The 19,522-nt window shown below is 40.0% G+C and overlaps 2 protein-coding genes across 2 annotated transcripts in view; one reads left to right on the forward strand and one right to left on the reverse strand.

Moving 5' to 3' along the window:
* Nucleotides 1–19,522, reverse strand: part of HMGA1 (high mobility group AT-hook 1) — a 436,480-nt gene that overhangs the window by 379,015 nt on the left and 37,943 nt on the right. The window lies entirely within an intron of this gene.
* Nucleotides 1–19,522, forward strand: part of GRM4 (glutamate metabotropic receptor 4) — a 317,007-nt gene that overhangs the window by 187,752 nt on the left and 109,733 nt on the right. Inside the window, exon 3 of the mRNA XM_082244635.1 lies at nucleotides 10,311–10,527. Coding sequence (XP_082100761.1) covers nucleotides 10,311–10,527 — 217 coding nt within the window. The remainder of the gene's footprint in view (nucleotides 1–10,310; nucleotides 10,528–19,522) is intronic.

A 19,522-nucleotide genomic window follows, 5' to 3' on the forward strand; every position in this document is an offset into this window, starting at 1 on the left:
GGGAATAAGTCCAACTGATCATTTACACCAACCTCTGTTTTCCAGATATGAAACACAAGATTATGGTGACAGATTTACTTTTATTGCTGCAGGCAACTATGACAGTGTGAGCATTCACATACAGGAGATATGTGGTGCATAACAACCATACAGGGAAAAAGGTAGCATACAGTAACTGATTCTGGATCAGTCTCTGGGAGTCTATGCTATGCAACAGGGTCTCTAGGTGCAGTACTTAAACAGAAGACATTCAAAGCTAACTCTTGATGCGGCCAATTTTCTTCAGTGCAGAACATCTTGTTGACTCTCAGGGGCTCAATCAGGTCATACATGAGTAGTAGTAGATCTAGCTGATACAAATGGGTGTCCCTCAGCATCTGCAACAGCTCTAATATTGTTAACATAAAGGGGAACTGCAGATGTAGTTTACTTAATCATTATATGTACTGTATATGCACTTACAGTATATGATTTGATTAGTTATTTATATGTGAAGCACAAACGTCTTTTGCTATTTCATATTTTATCTATATGCATGTTCATATACATATTCATCATTGATGTCTTCCCAATTAGCTCTTTGTAATATATATTATTTTATTAACTATCACTTATGGCTTCCTGGCACAGATAATTGTGTAGCACCCTCCTAGCATGGGATGCTAGGAAAATCTTCAGTAGTTTTTGGCTCCTTCTGCAAACAAGGGAGGAGTGATTGATTGTTCTAGCCTGATTAGGGTCTCACAGGCTGGGAGTATGATTGCTTCCCCCTGTCTCTAGAAGACATTTATTGAGCTTAGGATGGAAGATCCAAATCAACCAGCCTGAATATTTATCAAGCTCCAGACAATACCTAGGGAGGTGTGTCCAGTAGAGGACTGGAATTGGGACACATAGTCTGAGGTACTGAAGGGCAGGGTTCCTGCTTCCCCGGAAGATTCTAGAACTGCATGGCTGCTGCTGTCGAGCAGCCCATGGACCATACAACTGCTCTAGAAAGCCTCAGAAGTCCCAGGAGTAAATAGCTCTTTACTGAGAAGCCAACCACAGAACCACAACACTGGGGATTTGTTCCTGAGAGGCACTATCTAAATCAAAGGGTTGTGTCTGAAAGAATCTGGCAGCTGTTCTTGGGCCTTTTGAGTAGTAACACTAAGTTGATCCTTGAGACGGTGGGGTTGATTTACTGAAACTGGAGAGTTCAAAAGCTTGTGCAGATCTGCATAGAAACCAATCAGCTTCCAGGTTTTTGTGTCAAAGCTTAATTGAAAAGTTGAAGTTAGAAGCTGATTGGCTACCGTGCACAGCTGCACCAGATTTTGCACTCTCCAGTTTTAGCAAATGAACCCCTCTGTGTTGGGAAGCTGCATTAGCTACTGACCACTGTGCTTTGCGCAAGGTACCCAGGCGCTCAAAAGACTTGCCTCGTGGCTTTCAGTTGTGGGGCCCTAGACTGTTTAGCATTACACAAGTACTAAGTATAAGAATTTTGTCTCATGGTCCCCAGCTGTGGGACCTTGGCCTGTCTAGGAACCACCCCATGGTCTTCAGCTGTGAGTGTTCAGTATTCAACTGTGTGTGTTCAATATTCCCCACTGTATGCCAAAGAACATTGCTTCATGATCTTCAGGTTTGAAGAGTTAATCCATTCAGAAAGTTGCCTCATGGTCTTCATCCGTGGGAGTTATAGAATGTTCAAACTTCTGTACATGCATAAGGAAACGAATATCCTCTGACTGCTATGTGTTGCACGTTTTTGGAGTTTCCCATGCCCCCCATCCCTATACTGCCCCAAGTTCTACCAGCAATGAAATTCAAAAAGACAACCCTTGGACTGTTTATTGGAGCCTGTGTATATTGACTGTTTTTGAGTAATTGGTGGCCTATGTACTGTTTGCAAAATAGCCAGTGAAAATCAGTGGTACCTGTGAGGGGTGCACTACAATTGTGACACAGTATATTAATAAATATGCAATAGGAGAATTCCTGCTAGAGAAATGCAAGTTGGAATATGTGAAATATTTAAATAAGATTCTGATATCTGCTGCAATGAGAGATGAACAGGGCTAATGGTCCTACGTGCCAAAAAATACATATTAATATACTAAGACTACATACAGAAGAATTAGGTAACTAAATATGTTGTACAACAGCTTGAACAACACATACATAGGTGACAGATATATCCTTAAACATATCCTTATAAAATCATAGGGGGGGTTTACTAAAACTGGAGCAACTTTGCATAGTAAAGCTTAATTGAACAAGTTGAAGTTAGAAGCTCATTGGTTACGATGCAAACCTGCACCAGATTCTGGGTGCACTAGTTTTAGTAACCCCCCCCCCCCCCCCAAAGTATCATGAGACATTGAAATCATATACCACTTAAAAACATTGCATCATGAAAGTTTTGTGAGTTCAGGAAACCAGGGACAGTGAAACACTCATCTGAATTAAGGATAGAAGGACATTTTTCTAAAAGCAGTTTTAAATTAAAAGTATACTATTTTATTTAAAACATGTAAGTTAGCATCGACCAAAGCCCATAATAGTCTACCCACTGTAGTCCAGCAGTACAAACAAATGGTAACTGCCCCAATCTTTAACTGGCCTTAACAGCAAAGAGCACATGGAAGAGCGACTAAAGGAAACTAGGGAATAAGTAATACTGGGCGTATGCTATAGGCCCCCTAACCAGAGGGAGGAGGTCCTTCTATCACAGCTTGGAATGGTGGCAAGGATGGGAAATTATAATGGGGTATTTTAATTATCCAGATATAGACTGGGCAGAAGGTACAGCGCATTCGTCTAAGGCTCTCCATTTCCTAAATGTCCTGCAGTACAATTTTATGGGTCAGATGGCGAATGCACCAACAAGAAACAATGCATTACTAGACCTACAGATTACTAACAATACAGACCTGATGGAGGATGTAAAAGTACCGGGCAACTTAGGAAACAGTGACCACAGGTCAATTAGTTTCAGTAACAATCACAGAAATAGGGAACACAAGGGTAATACAAGGACACTGAATTTCAAAAGAGCCAACTTTCCTAAACTGCGCTCTTTGATAGATGATATTAAATGGGATATAATCCTAGGAACAAGGAACACGGAGGATAAATGGGAGTGCTTTCAGAGCATACTAAATAAAGGCATTGGCTAGTGCATTCCAAAAGGGAATATGTTTAAAAGCGTTTAAACAAACCCTGGGTGGCTAAATTCCAACGTAAAAATGCATATAAAAACAAAAGAAAATGCCTTAAAAAAAGTCTAAGGGGTCATTGTCAGCATTCCAACATTTCAAACAATACAATAGGAAATGTAAGAGTGCAATCAAGGTGGCTAAGATAGAACACAAAAGGCACATAGCGGAGGAGAGTAAAAAAAAACCCCAAGAAATTCTTTAACCTCCCTGGCGCTCTGATTATGTCCAGATTTCTGTGCAAAAAGCGGTACATTGTTTTGCATGAAAATCTGTTGTTTTACATTTTAAAACTCACCTTCTCCTGCGATCCCCTGCCATACTCCCCCGCCATCCTTCCGCTGTCCTCCCGCTGTGTGCTCGCCCAATGCCGTCACCTGTCTTCCGGTTCCCTTCCCTGAGAGCCTTGCAACACAGGGGGGTGGAACCAGCGGCAAGTTAAAAAATGTAAATACACTAAATTACATGATACCAAGTTGTAATCCTAACGGGTTACACTGTATCATGCAATTTTTTACATGCCATGCCAGTTTTTACAAGTCCTGCATGCTGCGCTTTTGGTGCATGTTTGGCGCAGTAAAAAGACTGGACCAAAAACACTCCTCTCGGTTGATATGAATGGAAACGCATCAAAAATGCATAAAAAATGCACCCAAGGTTGCATTTTCGCTGCGGTTTTTGAGTCACGTGTCCTTTTTTTAAAGGTGCAAAATGCACAGTAAATGTGGCAAAAAAGTATATATGTTTGTACTGTGTTTTTGCAACAGAGCAATGTGAAAGCAGCCTTATGCATTTACCCAATTGATCATCAGACTGCATATGCCCCCTTCTTACCTGGCCACTTTTCAATTTTCAGTGCAGTGATAGTTTGACTGATAATTACTTGGCAATGCAACATTGTATCCCTATGAATTTTATATCAGTTTTGGAGATAACCATACTGATATTTTAATAACCACATTTCTTATAGCTTTCCTTCTGCTATAAGCATTTAAAATAAAAATGCCTGGGCAGTAAGAAAACATATTTTTGAAAAGTAGACAATCAAAGGCGATCTCAGTTTTTGCCACACTTTTTGGGAAATTAAGAAATATGCTGGCACTAAGCTGAATAAAAAATGGAACTTGGTAATAGTGCATTAGATACAATGCATCATTAATGTAGTCATACACAGACGGAGGAAGAGGTGAAGGGGCTAATGTACAAGGTACATACAGTGATAGGATAAAGATGAGAGGGTTAGTGTGCAGGATACGAAGTGAAGGCGGTAACATCTAGGTTACCACAGAGACAGAATAAAGATGAGATGTACAGTAAAGAGGTCATCAAAAGGGCTAAAAACTAACCAAATCAAATTAATTATCAAATATATCATTTGTGATATATCCATGGTCACCACAGTGATCACAAGGCACAGAGCCACTCTGATTGGCTATGCTCATTTAGCCCTGTATCTGTATGATCTAATGACAGCACAATGACACACACTGTGGAAGCACAGAGTATCTTATTTAAGAGGCACTCCAGAATTGTGCATTCACCAATCAGCTATTGATCAAGGTACAGCAGTAGTAAAGCGGTTGAGTAATTTGTAATGTCCCTTAAAGAATATTATAGTGGAGTCTTTAAGCTTGATTTCTCAATCTGCACACTTGAAGTGACCAGTGATTACATTTATAAAACATGGAAAATTGTATAAAAAATAGGGAAATGGAAACACCCAAAACTCTGGAAGAACAGCAAACAGCTCAGATATCCTTAAGAAATGTAAGAAGCCAGAGATTGACTCATTCCACTATAATTTTTGGATTGAGCCTTCAGTACTGCCCTTTTCACTACAGCAGTTTTAAATGTTTGACTAAATAGACTTTTTTTTCTACAGTATTTTCCCTTGTTTACAGTACATGGTATAAGTTTTCTATGCAATTTATCAATTTATATTGAAAAATTCCACTTTGAACCTTGTTTCAACTATTTGATATAAAATTGTAATACTGACCTTTATTGGAATTCTAACTTTTTTTTTAATGTATTATCTTGGCGATACCCATCTTGAGCATTTAATGAGTTTTGTTGTACTGTATCTGCAATAAATGCTATTTTTCGTTAAAAAATAAGAATAAATAAGGACAATATTATAATTAGTAAAAACATTTTCCTTGAACTGTTAGTGAATAGTGTTCTTTGAAATAAGGAACAAAGGGCCAACACGTAAAACGACTATAATCCTTTCAAAGAGACTGACGTGGTATACCAATGATGTAACTGACTCTGCATTTTACTTTTTCTCTCCTTACTAGTATTTCTTAACTGTGCATATGTAAAACGTTAAACTCTCAACTCTTAATTTACTAGTCCTGATCTACAAGCATTTAAACTGGTCAATTTACCAACAAGGGCCTTTCAACAGAAGTACATTTAAATTTGGTTTATTTTGAGGGGTTTACATTTTACATGGTTCTTAATAAATTATTGGGTACTGAAGAAAGAATAAAATGCTTAAGGCATAATTCAGTTTCCCAGGCAATACAAGGGATTGAAATGGTCATAACAATTGCACTCAGGTGATCTCTTTTACACAAAATATCGATTTTATTCCAAATTCCTTCCCATTTAAAAGTACAAAGATGAGCAAGCAGTTGCCATATGTTATAAATCTATATATGGGATGTGTTTTATTCTAGTTAAGTGAAATAGGAAGAAATAATTAAATGAATAAATATATAAACTCAGCTTAGGGCTAAGGCCAGGTTCACATATGTGTGAACTGGATGCGGTTTTCACCACATCCAATACGCATGAAATGAGAGTGTGACTGGATTTCAGTGGAGCTGGTCCTGGGTGGCCGTGGTGCAGAATTCAAAAGGGTCCTGTGCATTTTTGGGTCCAGTTTAGGTTTTTCAGGCAAAATTTTGGACCAGAATCGCACCTGAACCGGTGAATAGAAACACACCGGATCCCAGGCTGGAAACTCCAGCCGCACACATGTGCAAAAAAGTAAATTTTTTCATAAATTTGGGCCAAAATTTACACTACTATATATCTTTGGTAAAAATAACCCAAATTAGTGGTTATTATTTAGTTTGTGTGAAAGTTATAGAGTCTACAAGCTATGGTGCCAATCATTGGAAATTGATCACACCTGATCATGCACCGACGGCCTATGTCATTTCTTGAGGCCCTGAAATGTCAGGGCAGTATCAATATCCCCCGAATGACCCCTTTTTGGAAAGTAGACATTCCAGGGTATTTAGTAAGAAGCATGTGCGTTTTTTGAAGTTGTAATTTTTTCCCACAATTCTTCGGAAAATGAAGAAATATTTTTTTTTTTTTTACACAAAATTGTCATAATAACAAGTTATTTCTCACACACAGTATATGCATACTTGCAATTACACCCCAAAATACATTCTGCTACTCCTCCTGAGTATGGCAATACCACATGTGTGAGACTTTTACTCAGCCTGGCTACATACATAGGCCCAACATGCAAGGAGCACCGTCAGGTGTTCTAGGAGCATAAATTACACATATAATTTCCTAACGACCTATCACACTTTTGAATGCTCTGGAACATCGGAACAAGGGAATTACCCACAAAATTACCCAATTTTGGAAAGCAAACACCCCAACCTATATTCTATGAGACATGATGGGTCTTTTGAACTTGTCATTTTTTTCCCACAAGTTTTTGGAAAATGTGAAATAAAAATGAAAACATTTTTTTTTTTTTACACAAAGTTGTCAATTTACAAGATATTTCTAAAACATAGCATTTACATAGCAAAAATTACACCCCAAAATACATTCTGCTACTCCTCCTGAGTATGGCGATAACACATACATGGGGCTTTGTCACAGCATCGCCAAATACAGAGGCCCAACATGCAAGGAGCACCGTCAGGCGTACTAGGGGCATAAATTACACATATAATTTCATTACAACCTATCACACTTTGAAGGCCCTGGGACATCGGGACAAGGGAATTACCCACAAAATGACCCCATTTTGGAAAGCAAACACCCCAATGTATATTCTATGAGGCACAATGAGTCTTTTGAACATGATTTTTTTTTCCACAAGTTTTTGGAAAATGTGGAAAGAAAATGAAAACGCATTTTTTTTTACACTTACACAAAGTTGTCAATTTATAAGATATTTCTAACACATAGCATGTACATAGCAAAAATGACACCCCAAAATACATGCTGCTACTCCTCCTGAGTATGGCGATACCACATATATGAGACTTTGTCACAGTCTGGCCACATACAGAGACCCAACATTCAAGGAGCACCGTTAGGTGTTCTAGGAGCATAAATTACACATACAATTTCATTACAACCTATCACACTTTTGAAGGCCCTGGAGCACCAGGACAATGGAAACCCCCATAAAATGACCCCATTTTGGAAAGCAAACACCCCAACACATAATCTAGGAGGCATGGGCTGCAGATAGGTACTCAGGTACTCTGATGGGCTGCAGACAGGTACTCAGGTACACTGATCGGCTTCAGAAAGGTACTTGGGTACTCTGATGAGCTTCGGAGAGGTACTTGGGTATTCTGATGGGCTAGAGACAGGTAGGTACTCGGGTAATCTGATGGGCTTCAGATAGGTACTCGGGCACTTTGGGCTGGAGACAGATACTCGGGTACTCTGGGCTGGAGACAGGTACTTGGGTACTCTGGGCTGGAGACAGGTACTTGGGTATTCTAAAGGGCTACAGAGAGGTACTCGGGTACTATGATGGGCTGCAGAGAAGTATTTGGGTAATCTGATGGGCAGAAGACAGGTACTCAGGTACTCTATTGGGCTGTAGTTAGGTACTCAGATACCCTGATGGGCTGGAGACAGGTACTCAGGTATTCTGATGGGCTGCAGATAGGTACTCTGAAGGGCTGGAGACAGGTACTCGGATACTCTGATGACAGGTACTCGGGTACTTTCAGGGCTGGTGACAAGTACTCAGGTACTCTGATAACAGGTACTTGGTTACTCTGATGGGCTGGTGACAGGTACTTGGGTATGGTGATGACATGTTATCGGGTACTCTGATGGGCTGAAGAGAGGTACTTGGGTACTCTGATGGGCTGAAGAGAGGTACTCGGGTACTCTGGGCTGAAGACAGGTACTCGAGTACTCTGATGGGATACAGAGAGGTACTAAGGTACTCTGATGGCCTGGTGACATGTACTCGGGTACTCTGATGGGCTGATGACAGGTCACCAGCCCATCAGAGTACCCGAGTACCTGTCACCAGCCCATCAGAGTACCCGAGTACCTGTCACCAGCCCATCAGAGTACCCGAGTACCTGTCATCAGAGTACCTGATGGGCTGGTGACAGGTACTCGAGTACTCTGATGGGCTGGTGACAGGTACTTTGATGGGCTGGTGACAGGTACTTTGATGGGCTAGTGACGGGTACTCTTTATTGGGGGGGCAATCAGTGTGTTTTGGGGTGAACTGTGATCAGTAACTAGCTGTTACCGCAATCTCCTCCTCACATAGGATCAGTGTGTGAGAAGGAGAACACGGTAACAGCTAGTTACCGTTGTCTCTGTTGACATTTTGTGACCGGCTGTGATTGGACACAGCCGGTCATGTGGTAAAGAGCCAATTTCATTGGCTCTTTACCCTAATCAGGGATGGACTGTGTCAGAGTGACACTCTCCATCCCCAATCGCCACTCTGCGCGCCCCTGCGGCGTGCACAAGGGAAGTGCATGTGGCCGGCTGTGATTGGACACAGTCGGTCACATGGTAAAGAGGCATTTTTTTAATGGCTCTTTACACCGAACGGGGATGGGCTGTGTCCTGACGGACACACCGTATCCCCGATCGCCGGGCTGTGTGGGGGGTGGGAGAGCAGCGGATCTGGGCGGATGTCATAGGACGCCCACCCGGATCGACACAGTGTTCCTGCCGATGTGATTTTATAATGCGCCAGTATGGAACTGGTTAAGGGCACATCATGAGATAGACTAAGACAAAAGGTATATAAAAGAACATATTTATTAAGTATATAGTTAAAATCAATGACCCAATAACATACGGTCTATCCACTAAACATATATGCAAATGAACATGACTAATAACCATAAGTACATGTATGCATAAAGAAATACATGCAATACATATCAAGAAATGCGTGGATATGAAAAGCGCGTGTGTTCAAGGGTCAACGCGTTTCACGGTAAGCTTCGTCAGACAGTAATTTTCTTCAAACAAACAGAAAACAGTATTAATGGTTATATATAATATCATGTGTATACACAACAGATCAAAAAATGGTAAATACACATAAATGTGATTCTGATGTTGGACACGCCTCTTCCAAGCAAACAAGACAAAGGATTGGCTTTGGGTGGACACAGGGAGTAAGTGGAGCCAAAAACTGATCGCTATCTTCACTAATATAAAATAAAAGGAAATATATGTATCTAGTATAAACAAATCCAATAATTTTTATAATAAAACAGAAAGGAAGGGAAACAAAAATAAAAATGAGAAAAAAGTTACCTTGTGCTACAAACATTTCTAACAATTAATTACTAGTAGTAGCAATTGATTGCTAAATAGATTAAATAAATAGATTTCTAGGAAGTAAGCTAAACAAGTTGTATGAAGAGTTTATGTGATTGGAAGGCGATCATACAAAATCCAACAATGTCTTAAATTTTCATCTTGAAGTTTAAATTTTATTAGGTTTAAATTACATTATAATTATGGCAAGGTACATTTTCTCACTCCATACCTTTTTATAGTTTATCCCTTTTTTTTTATCACAGGTTGCATGGTCATTGTTAATAGTGTGTTTTTGTCATTATCCCCCACTGTCATTTTTTAAAAGTTTTGCTGCTGTTAATATGCTTTATGAGAAGGTTTCATGCATAGGAAATGTAACACACATACATACACATTGATTCTACTGTGCACTTACTGCTAATGTATATTGGTGTTAAACTGCATTATTATTGATTCACATTTTAAAAGGATTTTGTGTATGTGCCATTTAAAATCATTACAATCCTCATCTTATCTTTTGCAGTGCTCCATTGTTGTTGTTATTAAATTGCTCTGCCTTTCTCATCTTCACAGATTCCACAAATTAGTTATGCCTCCACTGCTCCAGATCTAAGTGACAACAGTCGATATGACTTTTTTTCTCGAGTGGTTCCATCAGACACTTATCAGGCTCAGGCCATGGTGGATATTGTGAAAGCTCTGAAATGGAGTTATGTGTCCACACTAGCATCTGAAGGCAGCTATGGGGAAAGCGGAGTGGAAGCTTTTATCCAGAAGTCCAGAGAAGATGGTAAGACGGCTCATTTGTTATGCTGTACTTGGTATGTAGTTCATATACAGCAAATATAATCTGACTGTTATGTTCTTTATTACTATTATGATTTGATTTTTTTTTCTAAAATATATTTTTATAATGAAAGTAATTAATATAATTTTACCCTATCATTCTACAACATTGTCCCTTGGAAGGTCCTGTATGTTGTGTGCATATTATTTTTACGTTTTATGTTTGATTCACACATTTTGTTTAATAGTTCATACCATGCCCTAAGGAACAGCTGCAGTTGGTTGTTAGTCCAGCACTCTTACACCTGTCTCCTCTCTGCCTCTTTCATTAGTGCAGCCTAAACTCTTCTGTCACAACTTTTTTTTTTTGTAGACACAGGAACAGAACATGGAACCACTGGGAAACTCAAACTCAAATTTTACTTAACCTTAAAGCGGAGTTCCACCCATTTTTTAAAGGTCCAATTACTGCCATGCTCATCCTGAATGCCTAAATAAATGGCAATACATTTTTTTCTTTTCTTTGTAAATACCTTTTTATCACTTTTCTTCTGAAGCACTTCCGGCTGCGGGCACCTAGGCGATTACATCACTAGGGCTCCTGGGATAGCGGGGTCATGTATCCCAGGAGTCCTTGCGAATGGCCTAGTGATGAAATCTCGCATTATTTCCAGACCGGAAACAAGGCACATGGGAGGACCGGGATGTCATTATTGACAGGTTGCTATAGCAACAGGACGGGACCTTCCGCTGATGCCGCCATTGCTATGGCAACCTGTCGGAAAGAGAGAGAGACACTCAGTGGCTTCACTGCACAGGCGGGAGATCGGGAGGTGCATGCTGGGTAGCCAGCTGCACTGAATCCCAGAAATACACAGGAGCAGGTTTCAGATGCCCACATCCTTGATGGCCACTGCCTGATTCCTAGATCAAGTAAGAGATTACGGATTTACAAGTGACACGTATGAGGACATTTATGTTAATATCCAAATAATATAGTATAAGTACTAAGAATCACAGGAGGTGCTTTTATCAAAAAAAATGCTTAGAAGACTCTGCTTTAAAGAACAAGCTGAAATGTTTGTGTTAACTCCCATCTTTGTTTGTGTTCATGCATTGCTCTGCAAGAATCACCAAACCATACACAGTTTATGTATTTATTTGCTTTCTTTTATTCAGTACGTTGCTATTTCCCACTTTTGGTTGCTTTTATATGGTACAATTTCTATTTGGACACTCCCTGTTTCTGCCTGCCCTGGCCATACATTATGCAACTTTCTTCCACAAGGTTTAGGAGTGGGTCTATGGGAGTGTTTGACCATTCTTCCAGAAGCTCATTTGTGAGGTCAGACACTGATGTTGGACGAGAAGGCCTGGCTCACAGTCTGTGCTCTAATTCATCCTAAAGGTGTTCTATCGGGTTTAGGTCAGGACTTTGTGGAGGCCAGCCATATTCCTCCACCCCAAATTTGCTCATCCATGTCTTTACGGACCTTGCTTTGTGCACTGGTCCAAATCATTTGATGGAGGGGGGATTATGGTGTGGGGTTGTTTTTCAGGGGTTTGGGCTTGGCCCCTTAGTTCCAGTGAAGGGAATTCTTAAGGTGTCAGCATACCAAGACATTTTGGACAATTTCATGCTCCTAACTTTGTGGAAACAGTTTAGGGATGGCTTCCTGCTGTTTCAACATAACTTTGCACCAGTGCACAAAGCAAGGTCCATAAAGACATATATAAGCGAGTTTGGGGTGGAGAAACTTAACTGGCCTGCACAGAGCCTTGACCTCAACCTGATATAATATCTTTGGGATGAATTAGGGCAGAGACTGTGAGCAAGGCCTTCTCGCCCAACATTAGTGCCTGACCTCACAAATGCGCTTCTGGAAGAATGGTCAAACATTCCCATAGACACACTCCTAAACCTTGTGGACAGCCTTCCCAGAAGAGTTGAAGCTGTTATAGCTGCAAAGGGTGGGCCAACTCTACGGACTAATGCTGGCCATACACGTATAGATTTTCGTCCGGAAATTTTCGTTTCAAGAAAATTCGTTTGATTTTCTAATCGTTAGTGGGGTTAAATCGATGTCCTTTTTCGACTGCAGCGACGGGAAAATTCGTAGGGGCAGAAGGGAAAAGGTTTCTCGATCAACGAATTTTCGGGCAGTGTATGTGGTAACCGTTCAGAAATTACATTCATTTTAAAATTAAATGTTAAAAGCAAAAGACAATTTTCGAACGACATTCGCCTATTCAAAGAATGTTCAAAGAATGTTCAAAGAATTTTCAAAGAATGTTCAAAGAATATTCCCGTCCAAAAATCTATACGTGTATGGCTAGCATAAGACTGGAATGCCATTAAAGTTCATGCGCGTGTAAAGGCAGGCCTCTCAATACTTTTGACAATATAGTGTAGGTTAAATATTTAGTATGTCAGAGTTATCACCTTATGATGTCTTTCCACTCTGATTAAAATATTTATTTTCATATGAGGCACATGCATTTTGCCCAATTATGGCGCTGCCATAAACCTTAGAGGAGGTAAAATGTGCAGACACGTGCTTACCATCCTCAAATCTTTTATCTCATAGGTTTTTACATAAACAAAGTCTGTATTGTCTAGATATACATGCTTTTTTGAGAATTAGGTTTAAAATTCTTTAAAAGGTATTTTATCCGCAGAGCCAATTATTGTTGTGGAAAAGCGGTACCAAGACCTGAAGGCCATATTCTGCCCTGTACAAGAAAAGTCCTCTAAATTAATGTAAACAAGCTATTTATATTCATTACATTAAATGTCTGGCATACTGTATATAACATTACTTTTTTCTTGCACAAGAAGACTAGAGAAACAGCTGGCTTAACTACAATTGCTGTTCATAATAGTGCCAATCTCTAAACTGGTTCTGGCAGAACTTCGGCAGATGTTTAATTCAGTACTAAAGAATTTAACTGTTAGGAGCATGGTACAAGGGCCGGACTATTTTAACAACTTACCACTAGCCTTTATTTTTGTGCATGTGAGTGATTTATGTTTTTCCTTGAGAATGTTCTCATTTTGGGGCATGGTATGGTAAATTATCAGATGATGGAGTCATCCTTAATTATTTAGTTTGCAATTAAAAGCATATTAGATTCAGCTTCATCTTTGACAAGAAACCTAAGCACCAACATAAACTCTAGGAATAATAACTGCTGTCTAATCTTTCCTTGTAGGAGTCTATGTGAGCTCTTGAGAAGCTCAGTGTTGTGTCACGATCCAAACGGGTCCAGCTACTATTAGGTCTGAAATTTCTAGCATGCTGCATTACTTTTGCAGTGATGAATGCCAATTCTTGCTCTTTAACCACTTTACCACCGGAGGATTTTGCTGTCTTACGTCCAGGCCACTTTTTGCGATTCGGCACTGTGCGGCTTTAACTGACAATTGCCCGGTCGTGCGATGAAATTTATGTCCTTTTTTTCCCACAAACAGAGGTTTCTTTTGGTGGTATTTGATCACCTGTGCGATTTTTACTTTTTGCGCTATAAACAAAAAAAGAGCGTAAATTTTGAAAAAATAACAATATTTTTAACATTTTTTTATATGAAATTCCCCCCCCCCAAAAAAAAAAAAAATCAAAATTTTTAAAAAATTTTGGCCAATTTGTTTTCTGCTACATATGTTTGGTAAAAAAAAAATCACAATAAGCGTATTTTGATTGGTTTGCACAAAAGTTATTGCGTTTACTAACTAAGGGAAAAATTTCTGTAATTTTTGGTGTTTTTTTTTTTAACGAGTAATGGCGGCGATCTGTGATTTTTTTTGCGGGACTGCGACATTGCGGTGGACAGATCGGACCCTTGACTGACATTTTTGACACTTTTGGGGGTACCAGTACATTACTATAGTAATCAGTGCTATACATATGCACTGTTACTGTAAAAATGACACTGGCAGGGAAGGGGTTCATTTTATTGGAGAGGGAGGGGTTAATGTATGCCTGGTGCTTACTAACGTGTGTGGGGGGAGGTGACTGAGTGACACAGGGACAGATTGCAGGTTCAGCTATGCTGAACCCTGCAATCTGACCCTGTCTGTCACTTAGGAGATCCGCCCGCTTTGTTTACACAAGCGGACGGATCTCCAGACTCGATTCCCCGATGAGGGGCGATGATCACCGCCGCTCCTCCACTGGCCCGACTCCCGCTGTAACTGAATACAGCGGGAGCGAGCCTCCGGCGGCGCGTGCCTCCCACAAGGGGAGGAGTCCAGCGACGTAGGTCTACGTTGCTGGACGGGAATGAGCCACTTTGCCGAAGTAAAGTCAATGTGACTGGTCGGCAAGTGGTTAAGTTACATGTGATTATCTCTCTGTGACTCTGTAAGTAAAACTTGTCAAAAAACACCACTTTTATTTGTGCTATGTTGTTACAATGCTTGCTTGTATTTCATTAGTATTTGCTGAATCCACAGCCTTCCAAAAAAAGGCTGCATTAATGTGAAGAACTTTAGACGTGTATTTAATGCTTTGCAGTTTGTTTCCTTTACTGTTTGCTGGCACACTGATCTACTGTTGTTTATAATATCACAAATGTTGTAAAAAAATATTTTATTGCTTCTGGTATACTGACCTAGATGAGTAGTTTCTTTAACCTTTTAATAGCTCACTGACTGACATATTTCAGATATTGTACTAAAACATACTGCATGTGCTAATCTGACCTGATTAAAATGGTACAAAACAAACCAGTTTATGGTAAAAAAAATTTTTTTTAGTCAACTCACAAATTAAAAAAAATATATATAAACAAAATATTCTACCTAAACTTTGTTTTGTGATGCCTTTGTCTGTTAATTTGTAATAAACCAGAATACTCAGTTCATGTTTCAGACAAGGTCTTTTGGTTCCCTCACCACTTTGAGGGTGACCCACAACCAACTTTAAAGGCCTGCATAGTAACAGAAATATAGGTGCATCTCAATAAAATTAGAATATAAGCAAAAAGTTAATTTATTTCAGTAATTTAATTCAAAAAGGGAAACTCATATATTATATAGATTCATTACACACAGAGTGATATATTTTAAGCATTTCTTTATTTTAATTTTGATGATTATGTTTTACAGCTAGTGAAAACCCAAAATTCAGCATCTCAGAAAATTAAAATATTGTGAAAAAGTTCAATATTGTAGACTCATGGTGTCACACTCATTAACGCAAAACACCTGTAAAGGTTTCCTGAGCCTTTACTTGGTTTCTCAGTCTAGTTTAGTAGGTTACACAATCATGGGAAGACTGCTGACTTGACAGTTGTCCAGAAGACACCCTCCACAAAGAGAGTAATGGGCCATACACACTATAAGATTTTCTGAAGACTTTTTCCTTTAGACTTACCAAAACCATATAATATGAGGTCAAACCTAAACACTTTCAATTTGTATGCAATCTGGCAGGCCCTTGCACTACATAGAAAAGGTAAATCTGAAGGAAAAAGTCTTCAGAAAATCTTATAGTGTGTATGGCCCTTAAGTCACAAAAGATCATTGCTCAAGGAGTGCTATATCCAAGAATATTAATGGTAGGTGTTTGGGAGGAAAGAGTGTGGTAGTGAAAGGTGGAGGTAAGAGGATTGTGAAGCAAAGGCCTTTCAAGAATTTGGGGGAGATTCACAAGGAGGGGACCACGGCTGGTGTCAGTGCTTCCAGAGCAACCACACACAGATGTATCCAGGACATGGGCTACAACTATCGCATTCCTTGTGTCAAGCCACTCCTGAACCAGAAAGAATGTCAGAAGCATCTTACCTGGGCTACGGAGAAAAAGGATTAGACTAGGCTGTTGCTCAGTGGTCCAAAGTCCTCTTTTTGGATGATAGTAAATGTAATTTAATTTGGAAATCAAGCTTCCATAGTCAGAAAGAATTGTAGAGAGGCATAGAATCCAACTTGCATGAGTTGAAGTTTCCACAGCCAGTGATAATTTGGGAAGCTATGTCATCTGCTGGTGTTGGTCCACTGTGTTTTATTAAGTCCAAAGTCAGCGCAGACCTCTACCAGGTAATTCTAGAGCACTTCATGCTTCCCTCTGCTGACCAGCTTTATGCAGATGCTGATTTCATTTTCTAGCAGGACTTGGCACCTACCCACACTGCCAAAAGTACCAATACCTGGTTTAATGATCATGGTATCACTGTGCTTGATTAGCCAGCAAACTCGTCTGACCTAACCCCCATAGACAATCTGTGGGTATTGTCAAGAGGAAGATGAGAGACACCAGACCCAACAATGCAGACGAGCTAAACACCGCTATCAAAGCAACCTGGACTTTCATAACACCTCAGCAGTTCCACAGGCTGATCGCCTCCATGCCACGCCGCATTGATGCAGAAATTCATCCAAAAGGAACCCCAACCAAGCATAGTGCATACTATACTGTACATGGACATACTTTTCAGTAAGCCAAAATGTTTGTTTCAAAAATCCTTTCTTTATTGGTCTTATGTAATATTCTAATTTTCTGAGATGCTGAATTTTGAGTTTTCACTAGCTGTAAGCCATATTCATCAAAATGAAAAAAAAGAAATGCTTGAAATATATCACTCTGTGTGTAATGAATCTAAGTAATAGGGGGAGGGGGACTCCATCCAAGGCTTCATTCACACCTGAGCGTATTGTTTTCAGGTGTTTTTTCGGGAGTTTTTCAGGCTTTTCTGGGGGCGTTTTTCAGGCGTTTGTTCAGGCGTTTTTCAGGCGTTTGTTCAGTCGTTTTTCAGGCGTTTTTTTCAGGTGTTTTTTTGCAGGTGTTTGGAGGCAAGCAATGATATCTAACAAAAACGCTGGTAATCTGCCAAAAAAGAAGATCATGTACTTTTTTGAGCTTCAGGCATTTTGCTTCAGGCGACAAACCACTCATATGTGAACAGGGGCCATTGAAATGAATTGGGTTTTGCTAGCTGGGTGTTTTGAGACTTCAGAGATTAGCGTTTTACGAGCTGAAAAATGCTCAGGTGTGAACAGGGCCTAAAGTGTGATTGAAGACATTGGGTCACCCAAAGCACAGTTCTGCAAAGACATCAATCTCTACTCCCAGCTTTACAGAATAAGAACCTTTAGGCAGAGTCTGGTGTTTCTGTAATTTAGCAGTACCAAAGCTGGTGAGTAAAGAGTTCTATCTATACTTCTAGTGAGTTATCAGTCCTCTGTGTGGCTCCATCAGCTCACAGCTCTCCAGGGCATTTCCTCTAGCAGTGATACTTTCCACTTGTGCTTTCTACATTCCAAACAGGCTAGACCTTCAAACACATGTAAATCTCCCTAGGCAGCAGGCCTAGGGGGCTAGCAGCACTGACAGTATCCCTCCACATACCTAAGCTTTGGTGAATGATCTATCTTCAAAGTGTACAACCAACTAGCCCCTACATGGATCAAAATTCGGCCGGTCCCTGCTGAAGCAATAAAATTTCGATCCATGTATGGTTGTAGTAAGTGTGTTGCTTCTTCTTTATTGTCCAAGCAAGCTGCTGCAAGTTGACATCTGTACATGAGAATGTGGTGTCATCCTTCTGAATGTGCTGTCTGGTAGATGTATATGAATAACAAAAATGACAGGACAAAATACAAACAAAATTGGTCATGTGTGTTTTAAATGTGTATTTAGCCTTTGAAAAATAACTCTAAAAGTGGAGAAACAAATGGAAAGAAGTTACACAGGAAAGATCACATTAGGGGGTTGTCATTTGTTTAATTGCTTGTCGAAATGGAGTGGTTGCTAATTTAAAAAATGGAATTGTTTGTACTCACCTCTGTATCCTCAGAGGGAGAGCAAACTATTGTGGACTCTGCCTTTAGCAGGATTGTCAATTACATTTAGTACTGCATGCCTGTATCCAGCTAGTACTTAATTGATAGGTGGTGCTGCTTTCTGTTGGTTTTCCTGATTACACCCTTATTGCTTATTACTGCCTGCTATGAGAGAGTATAATTGTCAATAGGCATGAGAGAGGCAATAGGGTTGGAGTATGAATATTTGTGTCCTTTTCTGGCCAACCATTAGGAGTTACGTTACCAGTTAGGAGTTACCAGTGGGGCATGCTGGGTAAGGGCATAAATATTAGATATAACCTAATCTATAATCAAATCTTAATATTTAATATAAGATAGATCTTTCTATCTTTCCTCAGGGATCAGAAAAGAGGGCCGTATCTGTAGCTTGTAAGCTCTCAAATTTTCATTGAAATTATACTCAATTGCTAGGACTTTTCTCCAAGGGCTAGTGTTGTGATGATTGTGGAAGGTAAAGATTGTGACAATTGTAATGGAAGCTTGAGGGAGAAAAGGTAAATATGCAGGACAGCGGTTCAAAGATCAGGGACAGTGACAGATGAGAGGGAATGTGGAGATCAAAGGAGGACTGTCATTAAGTTCAGAGGAGAGGGGTCTTTGTGATTGAGATTACATGGCAGAATGTCAGTAGTGCCTGATCATGGATGATCTGACTAGACTGTGAGGTGTGAAAGGAAAGGTAGAAAGAGCAGTAACAATAAGGATAGGAAAAAGAAGAGACAGCATAGGTAGAATATTACCAAAGAAGAGAATAAATGGAAGCAGTCTGCGGGAAACAGGTGGAGCCATCGGGAGCAGATCACTGATCCAAAAGAGGAAAGGGTAAAGGAGGGGGTGGAAGGAGAAAAAGAAAACACAAAATGAAAAATTTCAGCCATTGTCCACTTGTAAGAAGCGAAAGCTAAGTTTCTGCACCAGCCAACATTCATTGAAGTAGAGATGATGGGGCTAGGTGGTAAGTGAGTGGGGCTTAGTGCTAATGGGGCTTAAAGAAAGGTTCCAGGTATGGCATTTTTTACATAGTTACATTGGTCGTGCTTGGACCAATGTAACTATGTATATACTCAACATATGGAATCCCTCTAGGAGCTGGAAATCACTGTAGAAGACAACGCTATGCATCACAATGCAGCAGGGCAGCTGCTTAACATGGGATCCAGAAGCTAGTGGAAATCGT

The sequence above is a fragment of the Pelophylax lessonae genome, assembly GCF_965119305.1.
Source record: "Pelophylax lessonae genome assembly, chromosome: 2".
Taxonomy (NCBI): domain Eukaryota; kingdom Metazoa; phylum Chordata; class Amphibia; order Anura; family Ranidae; genus Pelophylax; species Pelophylax lessonae.